The 18,485-nt window shown below is 43.3% G+C and overlaps 1 protein-coding gene across 1 annotated transcript; it reads right to left on the bottom strand.

Annotated features, from left to right (window-relative positions):
• Positions 1 to 5,192: 5,192 nt before the first annotated feature.
• Positions 5,193 to 8,697, bottom strand: FGF23 (fibroblast growth factor 23; the record flags this gene model as incomplete). Its single annotated transcript, XM_084205463.1, has 3 exons — positions 5,193 to 5,630; positions 6,201 to 6,304; positions 8,469 to 8,697. The coding sequence occupies 3 exons, from the start codon at positions 8,695 to 8,697 to the stop codon at positions 5,193 to 5,195; spliced, it is 771 nt and encodes a 256-aa protein (XP_084061589.1).
• Between the last annotated feature and the right edge of the window lie 9,788 nt (positions 8,698 to 18,485).

The following is an 18,485-nucleotide window of genomic DNA, read 5'->3' as shown; positions in this document are numbered from 1 at the left end:
CCTTTGTTATGTCACATGTCAGGTTCCCTCTGCATTAAAAAGTCACTCATTTTGGAAGCTTCTGAAGCTAATTCTAAAAGCTGTTTTCTTTGTGTATAGTACTCTTACATCTACACTGAGACTAAATCTTTTTTTGGCCAAGTGACTCTTGTGTGTGTCTGTGGTAAATCTGTACAGTTTATTGGGATCATGGGAAAGGAGAGCTGCAGCAATAGATGGGTCTGTTAGGAATAGTAACAGAATACAAATATTTGAGGGACTATTCAGTAGTGGCAATGAATGCTGGCTCCATCTCCTCACAGGTCTGCCTCTCCTCGAGCAGCTATCAGGCAGAGGGCTCTGGTAGTACCACAGTTTCATTCCTCTAAAGCAAAGATACTTTCTGTATTCCCACAGTTCTCTGTTGAAGACTGTTGTGCAGACATAGCCCTGCCTTTGCAAAAGGAGGAGGTTTTTTCCTATTTTTAAAAAATTTAGAACATAATTTAAATAGATGCATTCTATATCCAAGCTTTTGGCTGCCTCAGATCCACAACCACATGCCTAGACTTAAAAGATGTCATATTTTCCCCAGATGTGTCCTGCTTTTGGGGGCTTTGGCCATAAGCTGGAGGTTTTTAGATCTTGGTAGTCCCAGGCAAATGGCAGCTGCATGGCACAAATGAACTGCACAGTGATTTGTGAGCTGCTTCTCTGGTATCCATGGATATGACAGAGCTACTGTGGGGCATCTGTGTGTGTGTTGTGACTCCAGTGCCATTCAGGAGGGTCTCATGTGACAGCTCTGCTGTCACCTGCAAACAGCTCTGGGGTTCCCGAGGTGCAGGGACCCCGTGTGGCAGTGCATTACTTACCTGAGTGCCTGAGCCTGGCAGGAGGGCTCCGAGGGCACAGGGCATGAGGCACAGGAGAATACTGGGATAAAACCCAGGAATCTTGAGCAGGCTGGTGTTGACCACCAAAGGAATGCTTCAGGCAGAACTCTTTCCTTTTGATGCCCAGTTGGATTATCCAGCCATAGCTGAATGGGAGCAGGCTGGTACAGTGCACTTGACTGTAATAAGTCCTGAATGTGTTTTGGAACAGCTGGCCATTGAAAAGTGAATTTAATGTATTTAAAAGCTGAGGTGAAAAAAGGAGGTTTGATTTCAGAGGGCTGGAATCACAAAATTAGTTTTAGAATTGTGAAATATCCTGTGTTGGAAGGCACCCACAAGAATCACTAAGTCCAGCTCCTGGTCCTACATGGGACAGTCCCAGGAATCACACAACTTAATTCTACTTCTCCAAAGAAATTTAAATAATGGTTAATGCAACAAATTCTGAAGGAGAAAGTAATTACAGACAAGAGAGGTAAATGTAACCTGCAATCTAATTAAATGAGTTTTTACCATAAGTAGTTCACACTCGACTAAATGGGTAGTTCTTTGATGGAGTAACTAATGTATATAGGCAGGGGAAAAATTAAATATGATCTAGGTGAATCTTAATTGAATACTTAATGCCACAATGGAAACCATCAGCTCAGCTGGTAAGATAAATGTTGCTCAGGAGAAAAAAACATGGTGAAGAAGGTATGAAAGGAATTAGTGGGCATAGAAGTAGTAATGGCCAAGGTCAAGCACTGAGCTGGAGTAAAGCTGCTATTCAGGGCCCTTAGGGGCAATTTTTTTTTGTAATGACTTTGAATAAAAATACAGGAATGTGAAATATTAGTGAGAAGGCATCATCAATAACTATGTGGGGCAGAATAGCATGCAGAGGAGGAAATTATGAACTTCCAATCTTAAAACTGCTTGAGTCTTCACAGAATGGGTCAGGCTGGACCCTGACAGTGGCTCACGTGATGCCACCTCCCTGCTCCAGCAAAGGCATCCTAGAGCACAGGGCACAGGATTGTGTCCAGATGGTTCTGGAATATCCCCAGTGAGGAGACTCCACACCCTCTCTGGACAATCTGTTCAGTGCTCAGTCACTGCACAGGACAGAAGTTCTGCCTCCTATCCAGGTGGAACCTCCTGGGTTCAGTCCCTGCCCGTTCCTCTGGTGCCATTGCTGGGCCCCTGGAGCAGAGCCTGGGCCCTGCTTGGAGCCCTCTCTGCAGAGGCTTTTAATTTACCAAGTATCTTTTATCCCAAGATCTTTGAGCCAGGATCACAAATAATTTCCAGCAGGACTGAACTGACAGATCTGTGGTTTCCCACTGCTTGTATGAGACATTTCCCTTTAGAGGTTAAAATCCCTTCATGGTCAGTCTAGACCTACTAAGACACTGTTTTTCTCATCATCTTTCACAGAACTTTTATATTTGGGGTGCATGAAACACTTAGGAAGCCGAAACCTGTGAGGCTGGAAGTCACAGGGGACAGCAGCACACAAAAATTTTCAGACACTGCTGCTACCATTTATTTGTTCACTCCAGTACTTCTGGAAGGGGGAGCTTGAACAGACAATACAGAATCCACCATTTGGAGATAATGGAAAAGTTTATTGGTACTTTTTAAAAAGTAAATAGTCTCTATAATACATTATTATAAATACTTATAAATATTCTGCAGGATTTAAGACCCACTCAAATAAATAAATAAATACTGTGACATAAATAAGTAATGCTTTCTTACTAGCTGGTGATTGCCAGCATCTCCATTGAAGAATAAATTCTTTTAAGTTTTGATACAGTTGCCTATAGTTACAAATACGGTTGTTTTTGATGAAAATCCACTCTGTATTCAGTCTTAGCTTACTTACCCCCTGGCTACTGATAGAGTGAGCAAACCTTCTTACTCTGTTCTAGTGTAGGAATTTAGAGATGGCCTATAGATTTAACCCCACCAATATTTCCCATCAAAATTTAATGGTTCCAGTTGTTGTAGGGCAGTTGCCTCAGTCCTAGAGAGGAGCTTCCAACAATCAATGCAAAATGCAAACTTTGCTGGTATACTTGAAGTCCAGAGCTCTCAAGGAGCAAAAGCCAAGAATAATTGTGTAGGAATCAAGTGAAAAGATCAAAGTAGAACATAAATAAAATCACACCTTTCCACTATATAGTCAGCAAGTTAAAAAGTCTTACTGTATCTTGAATAAGCAAGAAAAAGCACAACTGTCTGCCTGCCTGCAATTACCTTAATTCCTTAGAATCATTCTTTTCCTTCAGAAATTAATTAAAAACCACAATAACTTTAGAAAAACAAATTCCAGGAGATGGAACTCTTGGACTAATCCTGATCATTTGGCTTATCCTGTGCTCCTAAGAATCTCTCCATCTAGGAAAACTAAGAGCAGAATCAGGGACCTATGACTTTTCCAACATAATGAGTTGGATGTGGTAGATAAAAAGATATTGTGTATATATACAAATATGGGGGGGGGGGAAAGAGATTATTTTAAAAGCTGTCAGCAGTCCTGCTGCTGTGCTAAATCCAGAAAAAATTAAATGAAATCAAGAAGCACAGGGGGTTCTTATTTTGATTTTGTTTCACTGATGTAACTCCAGTGGCTTCAGGGAACTACTTCATGAGAAAGAAAAAAAGAACAGCATCCAGCCTATTTTTTTGTATGTTGGTATGTTGCTATGAGCACACTGAGGTGCAGTGTATCACTTCAAATTGTTGTCAGGCTGATAAATACTCTAAGTAAACAGAGCAGAAGCATCTGTGTTTTGATGTGCAAAAAATCCCTGCAAAATCAAACCCTCAAATCTCTGCTGCACTGAATTTTGTGCTGCTCATCAGTGCCTTGTACCTGATTTCTGCAGAGTTCATCAAGAATAGCTTTTTCAAAGTGAACTTACCCAAAGCATAAAGCAAACTAGGGAAAAGGTTTTGTCACTCTTAGAGATCTCCTGATTATTAGTAATTTTGCTCCTACAAGTTTAAAGCATCTGATGCTGCTCAGAACTGAATACAAACATGGATGCTAACTGGACATTTCTTTTCTAAATAGAAACCTAATTTTCACTCATTAGATGAGAGTCTTCATTATAGTCTAAATATTATTCCTTTGATTCTTATAAAACATAAGTTTTTTTTATTTTTCCCCTGTAGAGTTCAGTATTATGCAAAACAAACTGTCCTGTTTAACACACTACTGATTATTATTAATCCTGGTACTTCTCTCCGAGTTGAAAATATGCAAAACTAATGATCTTTATTTCCATATTGGGATTCTAGATTTTAGTAAATGTAGAACTGTGATAGAGAACCACCTGAGACAGAGTGACACTCTCCTCTTTTTTTCAAAACCTCAGCTTAGATTCAGTGTCAGAAATTGCTCTTTAGGATGCTTTAATCCTGTCCTGTTGTCCTGTCAGTTCCTCCAGTTTTCCATGTTTGCTTCTCCTATAACAGCAGAGTGCTTTTTTTTGATGCTGTATGGATGAAGACAGAATGAAGCTTCAACTTAAAAGCAAAAAACAAAGAATCACAGGTTGGAAGGGACCTTAAGGCTCATCCACTCCACGCCCCCTGCCATGGGCAGGGACATCTGCCACTATCCCAGGTTGCTCAGAGCCCCATCCGACCTGGTCTTGGACACTTCCAGGGATGAGGCAGCCACAGCTGCTCTGGACAATCTGTGCTGAGGCCTCACCACCCTCACAGGGAATAATTTTTTCCTGATATCCGATCTAAATCTACTCCTATCAGTGGGAAGCCCTTCTCCCTTGTCCTGTCTCTGCAGTTTCTGATGAAGAGCCCCTCTCCAGCCTCCTTGTAGCCCCTTCAGATACTGGATACATGACATGATAATTTTTAAATAATAAAATAACACACCACCTGGCAGTTTGTCTGCTGTGCTTGGACAGGATGGTGCTAGTAAGAGATTCCCTGTCTCTGCTGGAATCTTGGATTCTCCAGGTCTCTACATCAGTAACATAACATCAGTTTCCCATTTCATACAAGGGATTCCTTTTTTCGTTTGTTTTCATCATTGATGCAAACTTAAGGTGATTCAGACCCCAAAAGGTTTGGTTTGTGTTATTGTTTTCAAAAATGGATCTTCTTTCCAGTAGAGCCCGAGCTGGAAAAATCTGACTTGTACTTACAGACAGCAGTTTACTGACAAAGCAAGATTTGAAGCTAAGGAACTTTTCCCAATGTCTCCCAGGTTTCTAAGAGCTACTTTGGCATTGAGGCTGGGTGTGACAGACGGTTCCTTTTGCCCCTGTCTTTCCCTGGCGAGCACGGGGGCCGCGGTTATCTCGTGATGTAGAAGCGGGGGCTGGGGTACCTCCTGGCCTCCATCATAGCGTGGGGATCATCGGGGTTCACCACATCGTTCTGGTTGATCCTCACGGGCTCCCTGGGCATGTGGGGAAAGTCTGCTGGCTGCTGCTGCAGGGAGCCAAACACCGGGGTCTTCCTCTGCGGGACCAGGATCTGGTGAGGATCTACGGGATCGACATCTGCGCTCCTGGTGTGTCTGTGGGGCTCAGGGGTGTTGAATCGGAACAGAGGGATCTCATTCTTCCTGGACAAAAACTGGGAGTATGGTGGTAGATTCATACCAGGGGAGAAGGTTTGTTTAACTCTGCCCAAGCTCACCAAGAAGTGGTGTTTGGGGGATTGGTACACATCGTACCCATTTTCCAGTGTCCTGTGGTTGAACACGCAGTCCTCTTGGCTGAAGTAATGCTGAGGGGAAAAAATAGGACACTTGTGAGCAGAAGAGTCTGGTAAATTGCAAACGCTGGTTAAAGAGGGAAAGAAGGGTGAGAGCTTGCAGCAGGTGTTTTTCTAATCTCCCAGGTCTGTCTGACCCAAATGCAGATCAGAGTTGCATGTCCATGCTTTCAGCAAAGGAATTTTAATGATAAACCCTGTTTTCTTCCAGAGGGTCCCCACTCATGGCTCTGTGCTACATATTGGTCCCTCGCTAAATCTAATTTCTGTAATATGGAAAAGTAGGGGTTTTGTTGTTGGTGATGGTGGTTTTTTGTTTGTTTGCTTGGTTGGTTTTGTGGTTTTGTTTTTTGGATTTTTTTTTGGTCCTCATTTACCCAGGTAGGATTTCAGATTATTTTTGTCAGCTCTACAAGTCAATACAATCAAAGGAGAGAGCAAAGTTTGACTAAGTGTCAGATCTTCTCTAACACTTCCCCCTCCACCTGCAGCTACCCAGGCTTGCCCTGGCTGGGGAAATGGGCACCATAGCAGCAGAATGCACTGGCCATTCAGCCTCAAGGCTTAGGAGAGGTCACTCACCGAGCCAAATATGTTTCCTTTCATGTCCATGCACAGGTAGCGTCCACTCTTCACACCTGTGATTATTACTGAGCCAGCACCCTCAGACCTGATCATTAGGGCACCTGTTCAGAACAACAAAAACATCAAATCCATTTCAACAATGCATTTACAGATGCTCTGGCTGGAAGTGACCTCTGGGAGTTCAGACTAACCTCCCACATGACCTGGGACTGTTGCCCACCCTAAATCAGGTTCGCTGTGGCTTTGGGAAACTCCCAGGATGGAGGTCACCTCTCTGTGTGCCCTGTTCCAATGTGGCACTAACCTCCCAAAGACAACTTTTTTTTCCCTCTGAAGTCCCAAATTGTGATCTGAGGACATTGCCCTCAGTTCTGCCACTGCCCACATCCAGGGGAATTTGTCCCACTCGTCTTTGTGACTGCCCCGTGGTATTTTTTCAGTGGTGCCCAGCAGTGGCACCAGTAGAATGGGCAGGAACTGATACTCAGGTGGAAGTTCCACTGGGACAGGAGGCAGAACTTCTGTCCTGTGCAGTGACTGAGCTCTGAACAGATTGTCCAGAGAGGGTGTGGAGTCTCCTCACTGGGGATATTCCAGAACCATCTGGACACAATCCTGTGCCCTGTGTTCTGGGATGCCTTTGCTGGAGCAGGGAGGTAGGACCAGGTGACCCCCTGTGGTGCCTTCCAACCTCAACCAGTCTGTGATTCTGTCATGACATTGCCCTTAAGATCCTTTTTGCTGGACTAAAACCACAACAGATCATGATCAGACCCCCCTGAAAACCCTGTGAAAACCCATCTCCTGCTCATCAACTTCTACTCATCCAACATGACCTGTGGTTGCTGTAGTGCTCCAAGAGCAATGTCACTGGTACCAGGTAAAGTGGGAATAGCAACTTTGCTTGATCTGCTCCTTGCATCTGACTCAGTGCCTGTTGCCTTGTCCCACCCAGGAGATGTGTGCCACCCAGGCCATGCCACCCTGGTGCAGAGCTTGGCACTTCCCATTGTCTGGTGGCAGCAAATCGGTCACCCTCCATCTCAATATCCCTTCTGTTGTCTGATTTCCATCTTTCCTGCTCCACTATTCCAATCCTGCTATGCTTGTTTCATAGCATATATGGGAAAATGTGGTATTTTGCTGTCTGTTGTTCTCTAAAATCCCACACTGGTTGTTGACCAACATACCTAAAATGAGTTTCATAAAATCTTTTAATATGTAGGAAGAATAACAAGACACTGTCAGCATTTCTGAGTGTTGCATTAAAAAAAATAGCAGAATGTGATCCTTTTTCATCATTAATTAAATTATAACTTTAAAAGCCATCCTTATTTACTTATGTAAAACCTTCATTACCTAGGCTTAGATTTTTAACTGAGTGTATAAAATAGATATAGTAATAATAGTAATAATAATAACAACAACCTGATTTTATGATGCATAGCTTGTGATTTGAATGCTAAGAGAGAAGTATTTTTCAAATGCTATAAAAGAACTCTAAGTCTTAAACCCTTCCCACATTTGTCTACTAACTAAAGAGTTTGGGCCAAGTATTTAGCAAAGGAAGAAGAAGAAACTATTCTGTGTTGAAATAGAATAATAAAATATATCATTAAATAAACTCTGAAGACACAATTTGAGAACCTTTCAGTGATACTAGGGTATAGTTTCTTCTCATGAACCCCAAAGGCTCAACACTTCTTTTCCTCCAGTCTGGTCTTCCATAGTTTCCCCCTTTTAAACTGATTTTTGCATGCCCATGTTCTGTGCACAGTGAAACTTAATTTTTAGTAGTTCTCAGCCCTCCATCCCAAAATACAGATTTTATGGATACCATCAGTTTTCCAGCACTGCTTTGGCGAGTTCCCTCAGCGCAGTTCCTTTGGTAGCACCATCAGTGGGAAGCAGCTATTTGGGGGATTTAATTACCAACCTCTAATAGGAGCTTCCTCCAGAAACTGGGGGTAAAATCATGAAGTGAAGGATAATTCAGGTGGTTTTTCCTTGCAGGGTATTACAGGAACCATAGGACTTTAGTTGTCCTAGGCAAGGAATGAAATTCCCTATCCACTAGATTTCTTTGAAGTGATTTTATTTCTTAAACAAAAGGAGAATTATGATGATGTGTATTTTTCATCCCATGGCTGTGCTTCTCTGCCTGCCTGCCTAATGAGAAGAGGGGATTTTCTATAGGTGGTGAGGAAGTAAAAAATCTCATTGTCCCTCCCTTGCTCCCATGGAGGTCCGTAGGAAGCCACTTACTGTAGATGGTTTGGTGAGGAGCGCCGTCGATGTAGCCATCAGCGTTAATTTGGAGGTGGAAGCTGCTCCTCTCGGTGTCGGTGTAGAGGTGCATCAGATGGTCTCCATTGCCCCAGCTGGGACTCAGCAGTGGAGAGGAGTTGGGAAAGGCAAGGGAAGCCTTCAGGCTGCAGAGTAGCAGGAGCAGGGAGCTGCAGGGAATGCCCTGGGGAATGGCTCGCCGCTCCATGGTGGGTCAGCGTCTGCTCCTCACCTCCCCTCGTGCCTGGAGTGTGAATCCTCAGACAGGATCCCTTCTTCTCTGCAGAGGCTTATAAAGGGCAGCAACATGACATCACACAGGAAAACCTTCTCCACATCCTTGATTTTTGGCAAAGCAACATTTTAAGTGTCCCGAAACCTCAAGGGAAGGATCTCTGGCTAAGGTGTGTGGGGGAAAAATGTAAGGTTTCTAAAGACAGCTCACGAAAGCTAATCATATGTTCAAATGTTATCTACAACCCTGTGACATCTGAAAGCTTCCCACGCCTCTACTGTTGGATCCGGGAAGGGCAATCCACTGCACTTGAACTGAAGGGAATGACCCTTCGGACCTGAATTATCTTTCTTTTTTGCCAGATGTGTTTATTCAGACTCCCACCTCCCCTCACCGTTTCCAAGCTGCACTCTGATTTAGTGGAAACATCAAATACAGCTAAAATTTTATTGTACATGTACCAAAATTTAGTATTAAGTTGTCCTGAGCCTGATTCCCCCTTCATTATGGTCTAAGTTCCACACCAAGCCTGTTGGGCTGATATTTGTGTCACTCCATTCAGGTGAAGGGAACTTGATATGAGCAGAGCCTACTTCAAATAAACTGTGCCTTTTCTTTCTCCTGTTTCCTTCTAAGTCATACAAATAATCTAAAGTTGGCCAAAACCAGCTGATAATAATGTGTAAAACACTTAAAAGCTGGATGTTTGCTCCTGCATTGCACATCTGGCTGGCAGTTTGTAAAAAATGTTCCAAGATACAAGACCTGCTTCTCAGGTGTCCTGCCAGTGTTGTGGGTCTTCACAAACAAATTTTCTGATTTAAAAAACGATGGTTTCATTTATTACATGAAAATGCTGTACTAATGGGACACTGTATATGGGTGAATCAATGAGAAGAGTGACAGGTTCCAAATCTGGACTGTGTTAAGATTCCTTTCAAAATTTAATACAAACTTGACAAAAGTACCAAACAATAAATGAATATTTCCTTAATGAAACCTGAGGATTTTAACTGTAGCAGTGTTCAGTTCAGTTTGAGTCTCTAGCTGGACACAGCATGAAAAATTCTTAGTTTCATTAACAAGCTCTGGAGCTGTACCATCAGCATATAATGGATTGATGCCATTAATGGATTGGTACAGCCGTAACCCACTGCAAAAGTGGATCTGATTTTGGTTTTTTTATTGTTTAAAATGAGTAAAATCCTGCCAAATTCTGCTGCCACACCTGTGTAAATCCAGAGACTTGCGTCAGAGTATATTCACCTGTGTAAATGACAGCACTTTTTAGCCAAAGTGTATAAGGGTCAGATCTTAAACTGAGCAGGCTGACAAAGCTGGCTGCACTGAAAGACAATCCAGGCCTCAGATGTTTTACTGGTTATAACATCTGCAATGCTTTAAATGAAAGGGTAGCTTAGAAGGAGAGTTAATTTTTCTTATATATGTACCAATTTTTCTTAAAGAAATATCTCTATTTACTTGAAATTATCCACCCACATTTTTCACTCTGATCTTAGAACAAATGTTTGGTTTTTTTGGTTGGTTGGTTGGTTGGTTGGTTAGTTGGTTGTTCTGGTTTTTTTTCTTTGCTCCCTTGATTAGACTCCTATGGAAATGTGGATATTGATACCTCAGTTGCAGAAGTATCTCACAGAGGCACTGTACCCTCTTGGAATAGTCTGTCATTCTTTTGTGACTGCAGTTTTTCTGGTTTGATGTTTCATATTCACTATGACATTTTGCTGTGCTTGGCAGCATGCACTGATCTGATCTTTCTCCAGTGCCTTGGTGGCACAGAAAACATTCTCAGATGTTTGAAAAATTTATTCAACCTCATTTAAGCACATGCCATTTGTGAGCATCTGTTTATCTTTTAATAATAATCAGACAAGCAAAGATTACTTTTACAAGGTTAAATTGTTTAGCATTTTCTAAAGTTTCCCACAGCATCCAGAAAACTCCAGACTTTACTAAGTTCCATTAATCTGCTGGGCTAAAGTGAATTTATTAAGTCCCTGCTTGTGAGAATGATAATATAAATTCTGCTTTTTCACAGACTTTTTTTGCTTTAAACCCATAAATACCCCCCACAAGTAGTTTGTTGTGGGGTTTTGGTTTTTTTTACAGTCTGTGTCTTTTTTTATTTCCGGCTGATCCATTTATTCCTTCTATGGCTATTTCTCTTATCCTCTACCCATTCAGCTGTTGATGGGGTAGCCAGGTGTATGAAAGCTGCTTTACTCCTTCAGCCAAGTCTGTTTTAATAGAAGTGATGACAACCTTTCTTGACTCACATGTTTTGCTGATGCACCAACAATAACAATATTCTGCAACTTTTACCACAGGAGTTGGTATTGATTTTTCAGATTTCTATATTGCTCTGCAGTGTTTGATGAATTGAGATGGCTTTTCTCAGTTCTCAGCTAAGAAATTGCTGATAATAGACAGAAATTGCTTGTTGTAGGGAGAAATAAAAGGGAAAAAATGGGACTGAATTTAAAGATCACAGCCATTTCACATTGTCACATTTTCCACTTCCCACTGCAGGGGTGCTACACTGCCAGTGTCAGGTGCCACAGCGGTGCAGGGCGCTCGTTAGATGTATCCTGGAAAGGGAGCTGGGAGACAGCCTGGAGGAGCTACCACCTATCGTCAATGTCAGGAACCAAGGTAAAGTGAGGAAATCCTCACTCCAGAGCAAGAGATAAAAGGAAAATATGGATAAGACAGACCCCAGCTTTCAGGATGAAATTTATTCAAGATGATCATTGAGCAACCTGGTCTAGGGAGGAAGTGTCCCTGCCCAAAGCAGGGGGTTGAAACAAGATGATTTTTGGGGTCCCTTTCAACCCAAATAATTCTGTGATTGATGCTCCAGCCCTTAGTGAGTCTCACTCCCCTCTCTCCCTGCCATGCCTTTGTTCCAGGATTGCTCCTTGCTCCAGAGGCAGCTCAGCTTAGGTTTAGCCAGGTATTCTGGACACTCACCTGGACCAGGTGCCTCAGCTGGGACATGGATGACACTCAGACCCCCCTGATACCATCATTTAACTGCAAAGGGTACACACAGAAGGAACAGAGGGTCACAGGAGCTCTGACTTTCCCACATTTTGACTGCTTTGAGTTTCAGCTTTAGGTCATTTTGCAGTCCAAACTTACCACCTCAGCTCTGTAAAACCCTCAGTAGCTGAATGTCATTCCTTGTGCTGCTTTCTTTTACTGCTTATCCCTCAGTTCTAGAGAGGACTCACAAGGCAAAGGCAAGGTTTTTTTTACAACAGATTGAAGTTACTAGAAGGGACTAGTTATCTTTTGGAAGGGCTTTGTGGACCATCAGAAAAAAAAGTTTTCTACTCAATCTAATGGATTTGCCTTCCGGGATTCTCCTACGAGTAAAACTACACGTCCCTTCACAGTGCTGGAGTTCCTTTCATCACGTAGGAGCACCTGTAGCACTCTTGCCTAATAAAGCATATTGACTTATATGTAAACAGGTGGGTGGCTTGCCCTTTTGCAGCATTCTGTGCCATCTGAGTGCCTGTGCTGGCCTCAGGAAGCCTCTTGCTGTCTGCTGCTTAGCTCACAGAGGAGTTTGGGTTGATAGATTCGAAACTATCTCTGCTGTTAATAATTTCCTTTGCACTGCATCTCTTCAGAAGAGGTCACGGAAATCAGGGGCCTGTCCCTCTTCCCCTGCTTCCTTAAAATCACTGTTACAAGTGGCTCTGGGGCGATCACACCCCCAGCGCTGGAGGCACAAGGGTGGAGTGCCTCTCCAGCAGTTATTCTAGGAATACTGACGCACTGAGCCGAGGGAATGTACAGTGGATGGTGTGTGTGTGTGTGTGTGTGTGTGTGTGTGTGTGAGCAGTTGCCTTTGCCACAGACTTCACCCAGTGTTGTTAAACACATCCTGAGTGACCTTATTTGGAGGCCCCATTCTTGTCACACTGCCCACGACTAAAGAAAACATCCTGGCTCAGCTCACCTACGTGAACAAGATGAGGTAAGCACAGCCCACTGGGTTCGGGACCGCAGCGTGTACCAGCAGTTTCTGCAGTGTGCCTGCTCTAATGAACTGAAATGAAGGGCCTCATTCCTCCTCCAGCTGAAATCCTTGGCACAGCTCCCAGGCAAAGCAGAACCAGTCCCTAAAAGGTTTTGTTTTCTGAACAGAGAGTGTTTCTGTCGTTTTAAGGGGTCTGAGTTCTCTTAGGTGTTGTGGGAGAGAGGATGGGTGCAATTTGTGGTGAGAGCTGCTGATACCCTCAATTTCAAAAAAAAAATCATAGAATCACAGAATGGCCTGTCTGGAAGGGATCTTAAAGATAATTTCATTCCAACTCTCTGCCATGGGCAGGGACACCTGCCTCTATCCCAGCTTGCCCAGAGCCCCATCCAGCCTGGCCTTGGACACTGCCACAGCTTCTCTGGGCACCCTGTACCAGGGCCTCAGCACCCTCACAGGGAACAATTTCTTCCTCATAACCCATATAACCCTGCCCTTCTGTCAGTGTGAAGCCATTCCCCCTTGTCCTGTCACTCCAGGCCCTTGTCAAGAGCCTCTCTCCACCTTTCCTGTAGGCTCCCCTCAGGTCTGGAAGGCTGAAAAATGTTCTGGTTTGATGTTGAGGCTTGGAAGACCTGAAGTTTGTCTGGATTCTGAAATCTGCCCGGTGCACACCCAGTCCTGCTGACCTGCCTGCCCTGGCAGTGTGTCTTGTCTAAGTGTCTCCTTTCTCCTGGTGTGCTTGCTTCTAGGTGCAGAGGAATCCTGGGGACACAGATACACAGCCTCAACAAGAAAGTCACTTCAGTCATCCATCTCCTATGGTAATATGCTGCAAGGTGCCCAAAAGCAGGCTGGTGGTTTTATTTTGGGAAAATTCTTTGATTTATGTAAAGTTTCTTATTTCCCAACATTGGGAAATAGGCTTGGACTAGGAACATCTAGGAGCACCTTCTGATCTAAGAATTTCTAGGATTCAGCAACTACATCTGCCACTACATTTGTTGTCAGTTTCCAATAAACTAAATGGACATTTTCCCCTTGTTAGGCAGAAGACAAGGATTCATAATAAACTTTGTTGTAACAATTTTAAACTTACTCCAGTCTCTTGGTTTCACATGTTTCATGCAGATCTGTCTCCTTTAAGAAGAGATAGAAAAGGCTTAGGTTAAAGAAATTAGGAATAGAAAATGAAAAGAGGGAGAGGGGAATGCAGTGAAACAAGAAGACAAAATATGCAGACGTCATCATCAGCCAAGGGCACTTTTAGAGTGGGACAGTTATAACTCAGCATGTGACTGATACAGTAAGAGCTGCCTCAGTGCAATTGCAGGTGTTGCTTTTTAGCTCTGGGACTTCTTTTTCTGTGGGATCTCAGAAATGAAAACTTCATTGGAGAAATCTTTGCTCTCTATAAGTGTTAAGAGTAATTTTTTAACACAAAAGCCTAAATAATAACTGAAGACAGTCATGACTGAACATTGTCCTTGTACTCAGGGTTTCTAATACAAGGAAAATAGAAAGATTCCCTAAGCCACTCCAAGACCAGTCTATGATTCTGGAGTCCTTTAAAGAAACATGGAGATCAAAGTTTGTAAGGGACAGGGCAAGACAAGTAACAGTGGCTTCATTTTTTCAGCTAAACTCTGTTAGCTCATCTTTGCTCAGAAGCTGGGATCTGTTTTCTGAGGTATTTCCATGACAGGGAGCATGTTGAGGAGAATTTATGAGACTGAACAGATATCTGGCAAAAATATGTCTTGAGCTCTGCCCCTGATTCAGGTTTTCTTTCACAAAATGTCTTTTCAGGTAGATGTGCAGATACATTTTTTTTTTCAGTGTAGACACAATAGTTCTTCATGTTGCTTTCTCAGTCTGCCAGATTGCTGGTGAGGAGGAACTTGAGAGTCACATAGTGCAAAGGTTCATCAGCTGCTGGGACACTGATCCTGCACCTGGGCCCTATTGATCTTTGGCCATTTTCACAGCTGTCACAAGCTGGTCCCATGCCAGGGCTGGTTGGGAAATGCATTCTCTTTCAAATAAGTCAATCAGACCTATTTGACATTTTTGTCATCTTTATTGAAGTTCTGGACTCTCATCAACCTGCTCAGTTCTCCAAAAGCAGAGAGATTTCTTCACTGACAATTCTTTCAAAACTTAGAAATGCAACTTAATACCTTTTTTTTTTAATCTTCTTTATTATCCTTTCCATTATGCCAAATGAACTTTCTTACATGCCAGAGGCTGGTTAGCCCATCTGCCTACCCTGAACATGACTATGTCTCTTTGGCACTGGTGTCACTTCTTGGCCCTTTGCTCTATTCCTCTCTCAGTCTCCACTTCTGGTGGAAGAATGGAAATTAATTCAAGGTACCACCTTCATGACCAGCTGATGACCATTTCAGCATGAACTGAGGATGTGCAGAATGCAAACATACATAAGAAATGTCATACACAAGAAATTCCAATCACCCAGCTGGCCTGTGGAACTGCATGTTGATTATTATAGGGGTGTAGGGAAAAAATCCATTGGAGATTAGCTTTTTATTTTGAAATCTGCAAGTTTCACTTTAAAAAGTGCAAACACATCTGCAGATTTGCTCAAGATTTACAGAAAGTAACATGCAGATACCCCATATGTATCCACTTTCCTACAGTTCTATTTTTGTAGTTACTGCCTTTGCAAAATTTTCATCATCATAGAATCACGGAGTGCTTTGGGTTGGAAGGGACCTCACAGCTCATCTCATTCCAGTCCCCCTGCCACAGGCAGGGACACCTGCCATTTTCCCAGGTGGCTCAGAGCTCCATCCAACCTGGCCTTGCACTCTGCCACGGATGGGGCAGCCACAGCTGCTCTGGGCACCCTGTGCCAGGGCCTCACCACTCTCACAGGTAACAATTTTTTACTAATATCCAATCTACACCTACTCTCTGTGACTTTGAAGCCATTCCACCTGTGTTTTGACCCTCGGTTAAATGTAAACTGGTTTGTCCCTCACTGGATCGCTGAGGTAGTTAAAGTTCTCCTGATCTCACTGAGTGACACCTATGCTGATTAGTATAATTCCCTTCTTTGGGTTTTTGCATAATTTTGTTTTATTGCCTCTTCAATAGGCTAGAAGATTTATGTTGGACCAGCGAGTCCTCAGGTCATAGGCAAAGTAACTCCAGGAAGAAAGCAAGGCTCCAGCCACCTGGAATGAGTAAGGATGGATAATTTTTCCTTGAAAAAAAAAGGAAAGGAAGCTCTTCTCCAGAGTGCCCCGAAACAAATATAATTATGAACTATGTTGTTTTAGATATCATCCCTAATGATTTCTTGTTTGACGTAAGCTGGTGTCGTTTCATTGTCCTTGGAGAAGCTATTCCGGAGCTGTCAGCTAAGGTTCATGAAAGCATACAATAAAATTGTGAGTTGTAAACAATTAATTGTGAGGGGAAAAACATTAGTCCTAAACAAGGAATTTTGGCCCACACCCTGTGACAAAAAATAACCAACAATTATACGTGCTTATGAGATCCAGGATTGAATAATATGTTCAAATCTCATGATCCAAGGACACAGCTCGTTCAGCTCATCTGGACTTATTGGCCCCTTGGATTTTGGCCAAACACTTTTCAGCAGTGTATGGCTTCCAAAACAAACATGCTTTTGGACTGAGCAGGATGCAGAGCTTGGCTGGAGAGAAAAAAGAAATCTCTGCTTGTGGCTGCATACTTGGTTGTTTGTTTTTATAATTTTTTTCTCCAATGACAGCGATTTCCTTAGCCAGGATTGCTCACTGCAGTTCACTGTGATTCCTGTTTGCATTACATGTATCAAACCTAGAGATTCCCAGTGTTTAATCTCACCCTGAGTCTCCTCCTCACATGTCCAGCAGCTGGAAGAGATTCTTACTTCCTCCTTTAATTTTGAGTTCTGACAAGGAAACCAAATGTTCTCTTGGTTTCTGCAAGTCATTGTGATTCCTAACATGAAGCACAAGAGTTTGCAGTTGGACCATTTTTTGAAGAAACAAAGTCACCTGTAGTTAAATACCCGGGACCTAATTGTCTCCTCCATTGCTCAAATTGATGCAGAGCAGGGTGGCTTCAGCAAATGCCAAAAGTAAAACAAACAAACAAAAACCCAAACATCCCAAAAGACCAATGCAAAAGAGATGTGGGGCTGTTTATTTCCTTTTACAAGCATATCTTTGATTAGATACTTATTCCAGGTTCCTCAGAGCCCCATCCAGCCTGGCCTTGGACACTGCCAGGGATCCAGGGGCAGCCACAGCTGCTCTGGACACCCTGTGCCAGGGCCTCAGCACCCTCACAGGGAGCAATTTTTTCCTCATATCCAATCTGAACCTCCTCTCTGTCAGTGTGAAGCCATTCCCCCTTGTCCTGTCACTCCAGGCCCTTGTCAAGAGTCTCTCTCCATCTTTCCTGTGGGCTCCCTTCAGGCACTGCAAGGCCACAATGAGGTCACCCCAAAGCCTTCTCCTCTCCAGACAGAACAATCCCAATTCCCTCAGCCTTTCCTCCCAGCAGAGCTGCTCCATCCCTCTGATCCCCTTGGTGTCCCTGCTCTGGCCTGGCTCCAGCAGGTCCCTGTCCTTCCTGTGCTGGCCCCAGGGCTGGATGCAGCCCTGCAGGGGGCTCAGCAGGGTGGGGCAGAGGGGCAGAATCCCCCCTGCCCTGCTGCCCACACTGGGGGCTCAGCCCAGCACAGGGCAGGGTTCTGGATTCCAGCCCTGGCACTGGTGCTGGCCCTTGCTCTGAACGTGGTCTTGGCTGAAGCCACACAATTCATGGACCTGAGCCTGCTGCTGAGCTTATCCTGTATGTGTGAATTACCAGAAAGCCTTCTTTTTTCTTTTTGTTTTTTTCCTTTCCCTTCTCAGTACCAAGTCCTTCAGATGATTTCTGCAGCCATTTGTGTTGGTAAGAGTTAGCTCCAGCTGGAGCTTTCTGTCAATGCACCGGATTAATGTGTCTTGTGTCAAGACCTAAAGAAGATGCCAACTCCTCTTAGACTCTCAGCAAAGCATGGGCTGCTCTGGTGACCCTTTTGAGATATCTGTCTGTTTGATTCCCTTTGAGCTGCTATCCAGAGTTTAAACCAGAGCTCAATGAATCATGAAGCTGTTGCAGGCGCTGTTGCAGGAGATGGGTAGATGGGATTCTTCCTGCTACTTCTTTCCCCTAGCTTTGAAGTTGGTCCTGCACTCATCTAAGAGATTGGATTCAAGCCTTCCAACAGTCATTTCCCTTCTAAATGTCTCCATAGAAACAGAGATATTATTAATTTTCAAATTACCTGTGAGGAAGCAGAAAATGAAGTAAACTTTGCAAAATGTTTCCTATTCTTCATAGGGGTGTGAGGCTTATCCATCGCCTCCTGTCCCCAAAATTCCTGGGGGATTTTTCATCCCCCAGTGTGAGAGCACAGAGTAGGAAGGGAGCATGGGAAGTGCCCCATGCCTCCCAGGACACCTGGACACTTCCCAGGCAAGAAATCTGAATTACAAGAAGGTCTACAAAAACTTGAAGTGTACCAATACATACTCTGGTTCACATTTGAGGTGAATAAAAACTAGGTTTGGAGGAAGAGTTAACACAGGAAAAAACCAAATGTTAAGAGGGATTTAGAGTCAAAACACTACCAAAAATGTATAAAATTTTATTTTATGAATACATTAAACTATTGTGCGCAGCACATACATATAAAAATAGAAGCAATTTCACAAACAATTGA

The sequence above is a fragment of the Fringilla coelebs genome (assembly GCF_963513975.1).
Source record: "Fringilla coelebs genome assembly, chromosome: 5".
In the NCBI taxonomy this organism is placed as follows: domain Eukaryota; kingdom Metazoa; phylum Chordata; class Aves; order Passeriformes; family Fringillidae; genus Fringilla; species Fringilla coelebs.
Note: the sequence above shows the minus strand (reverse complement) of the source record. Positions and strands in the feature narration are given on the sequence as shown.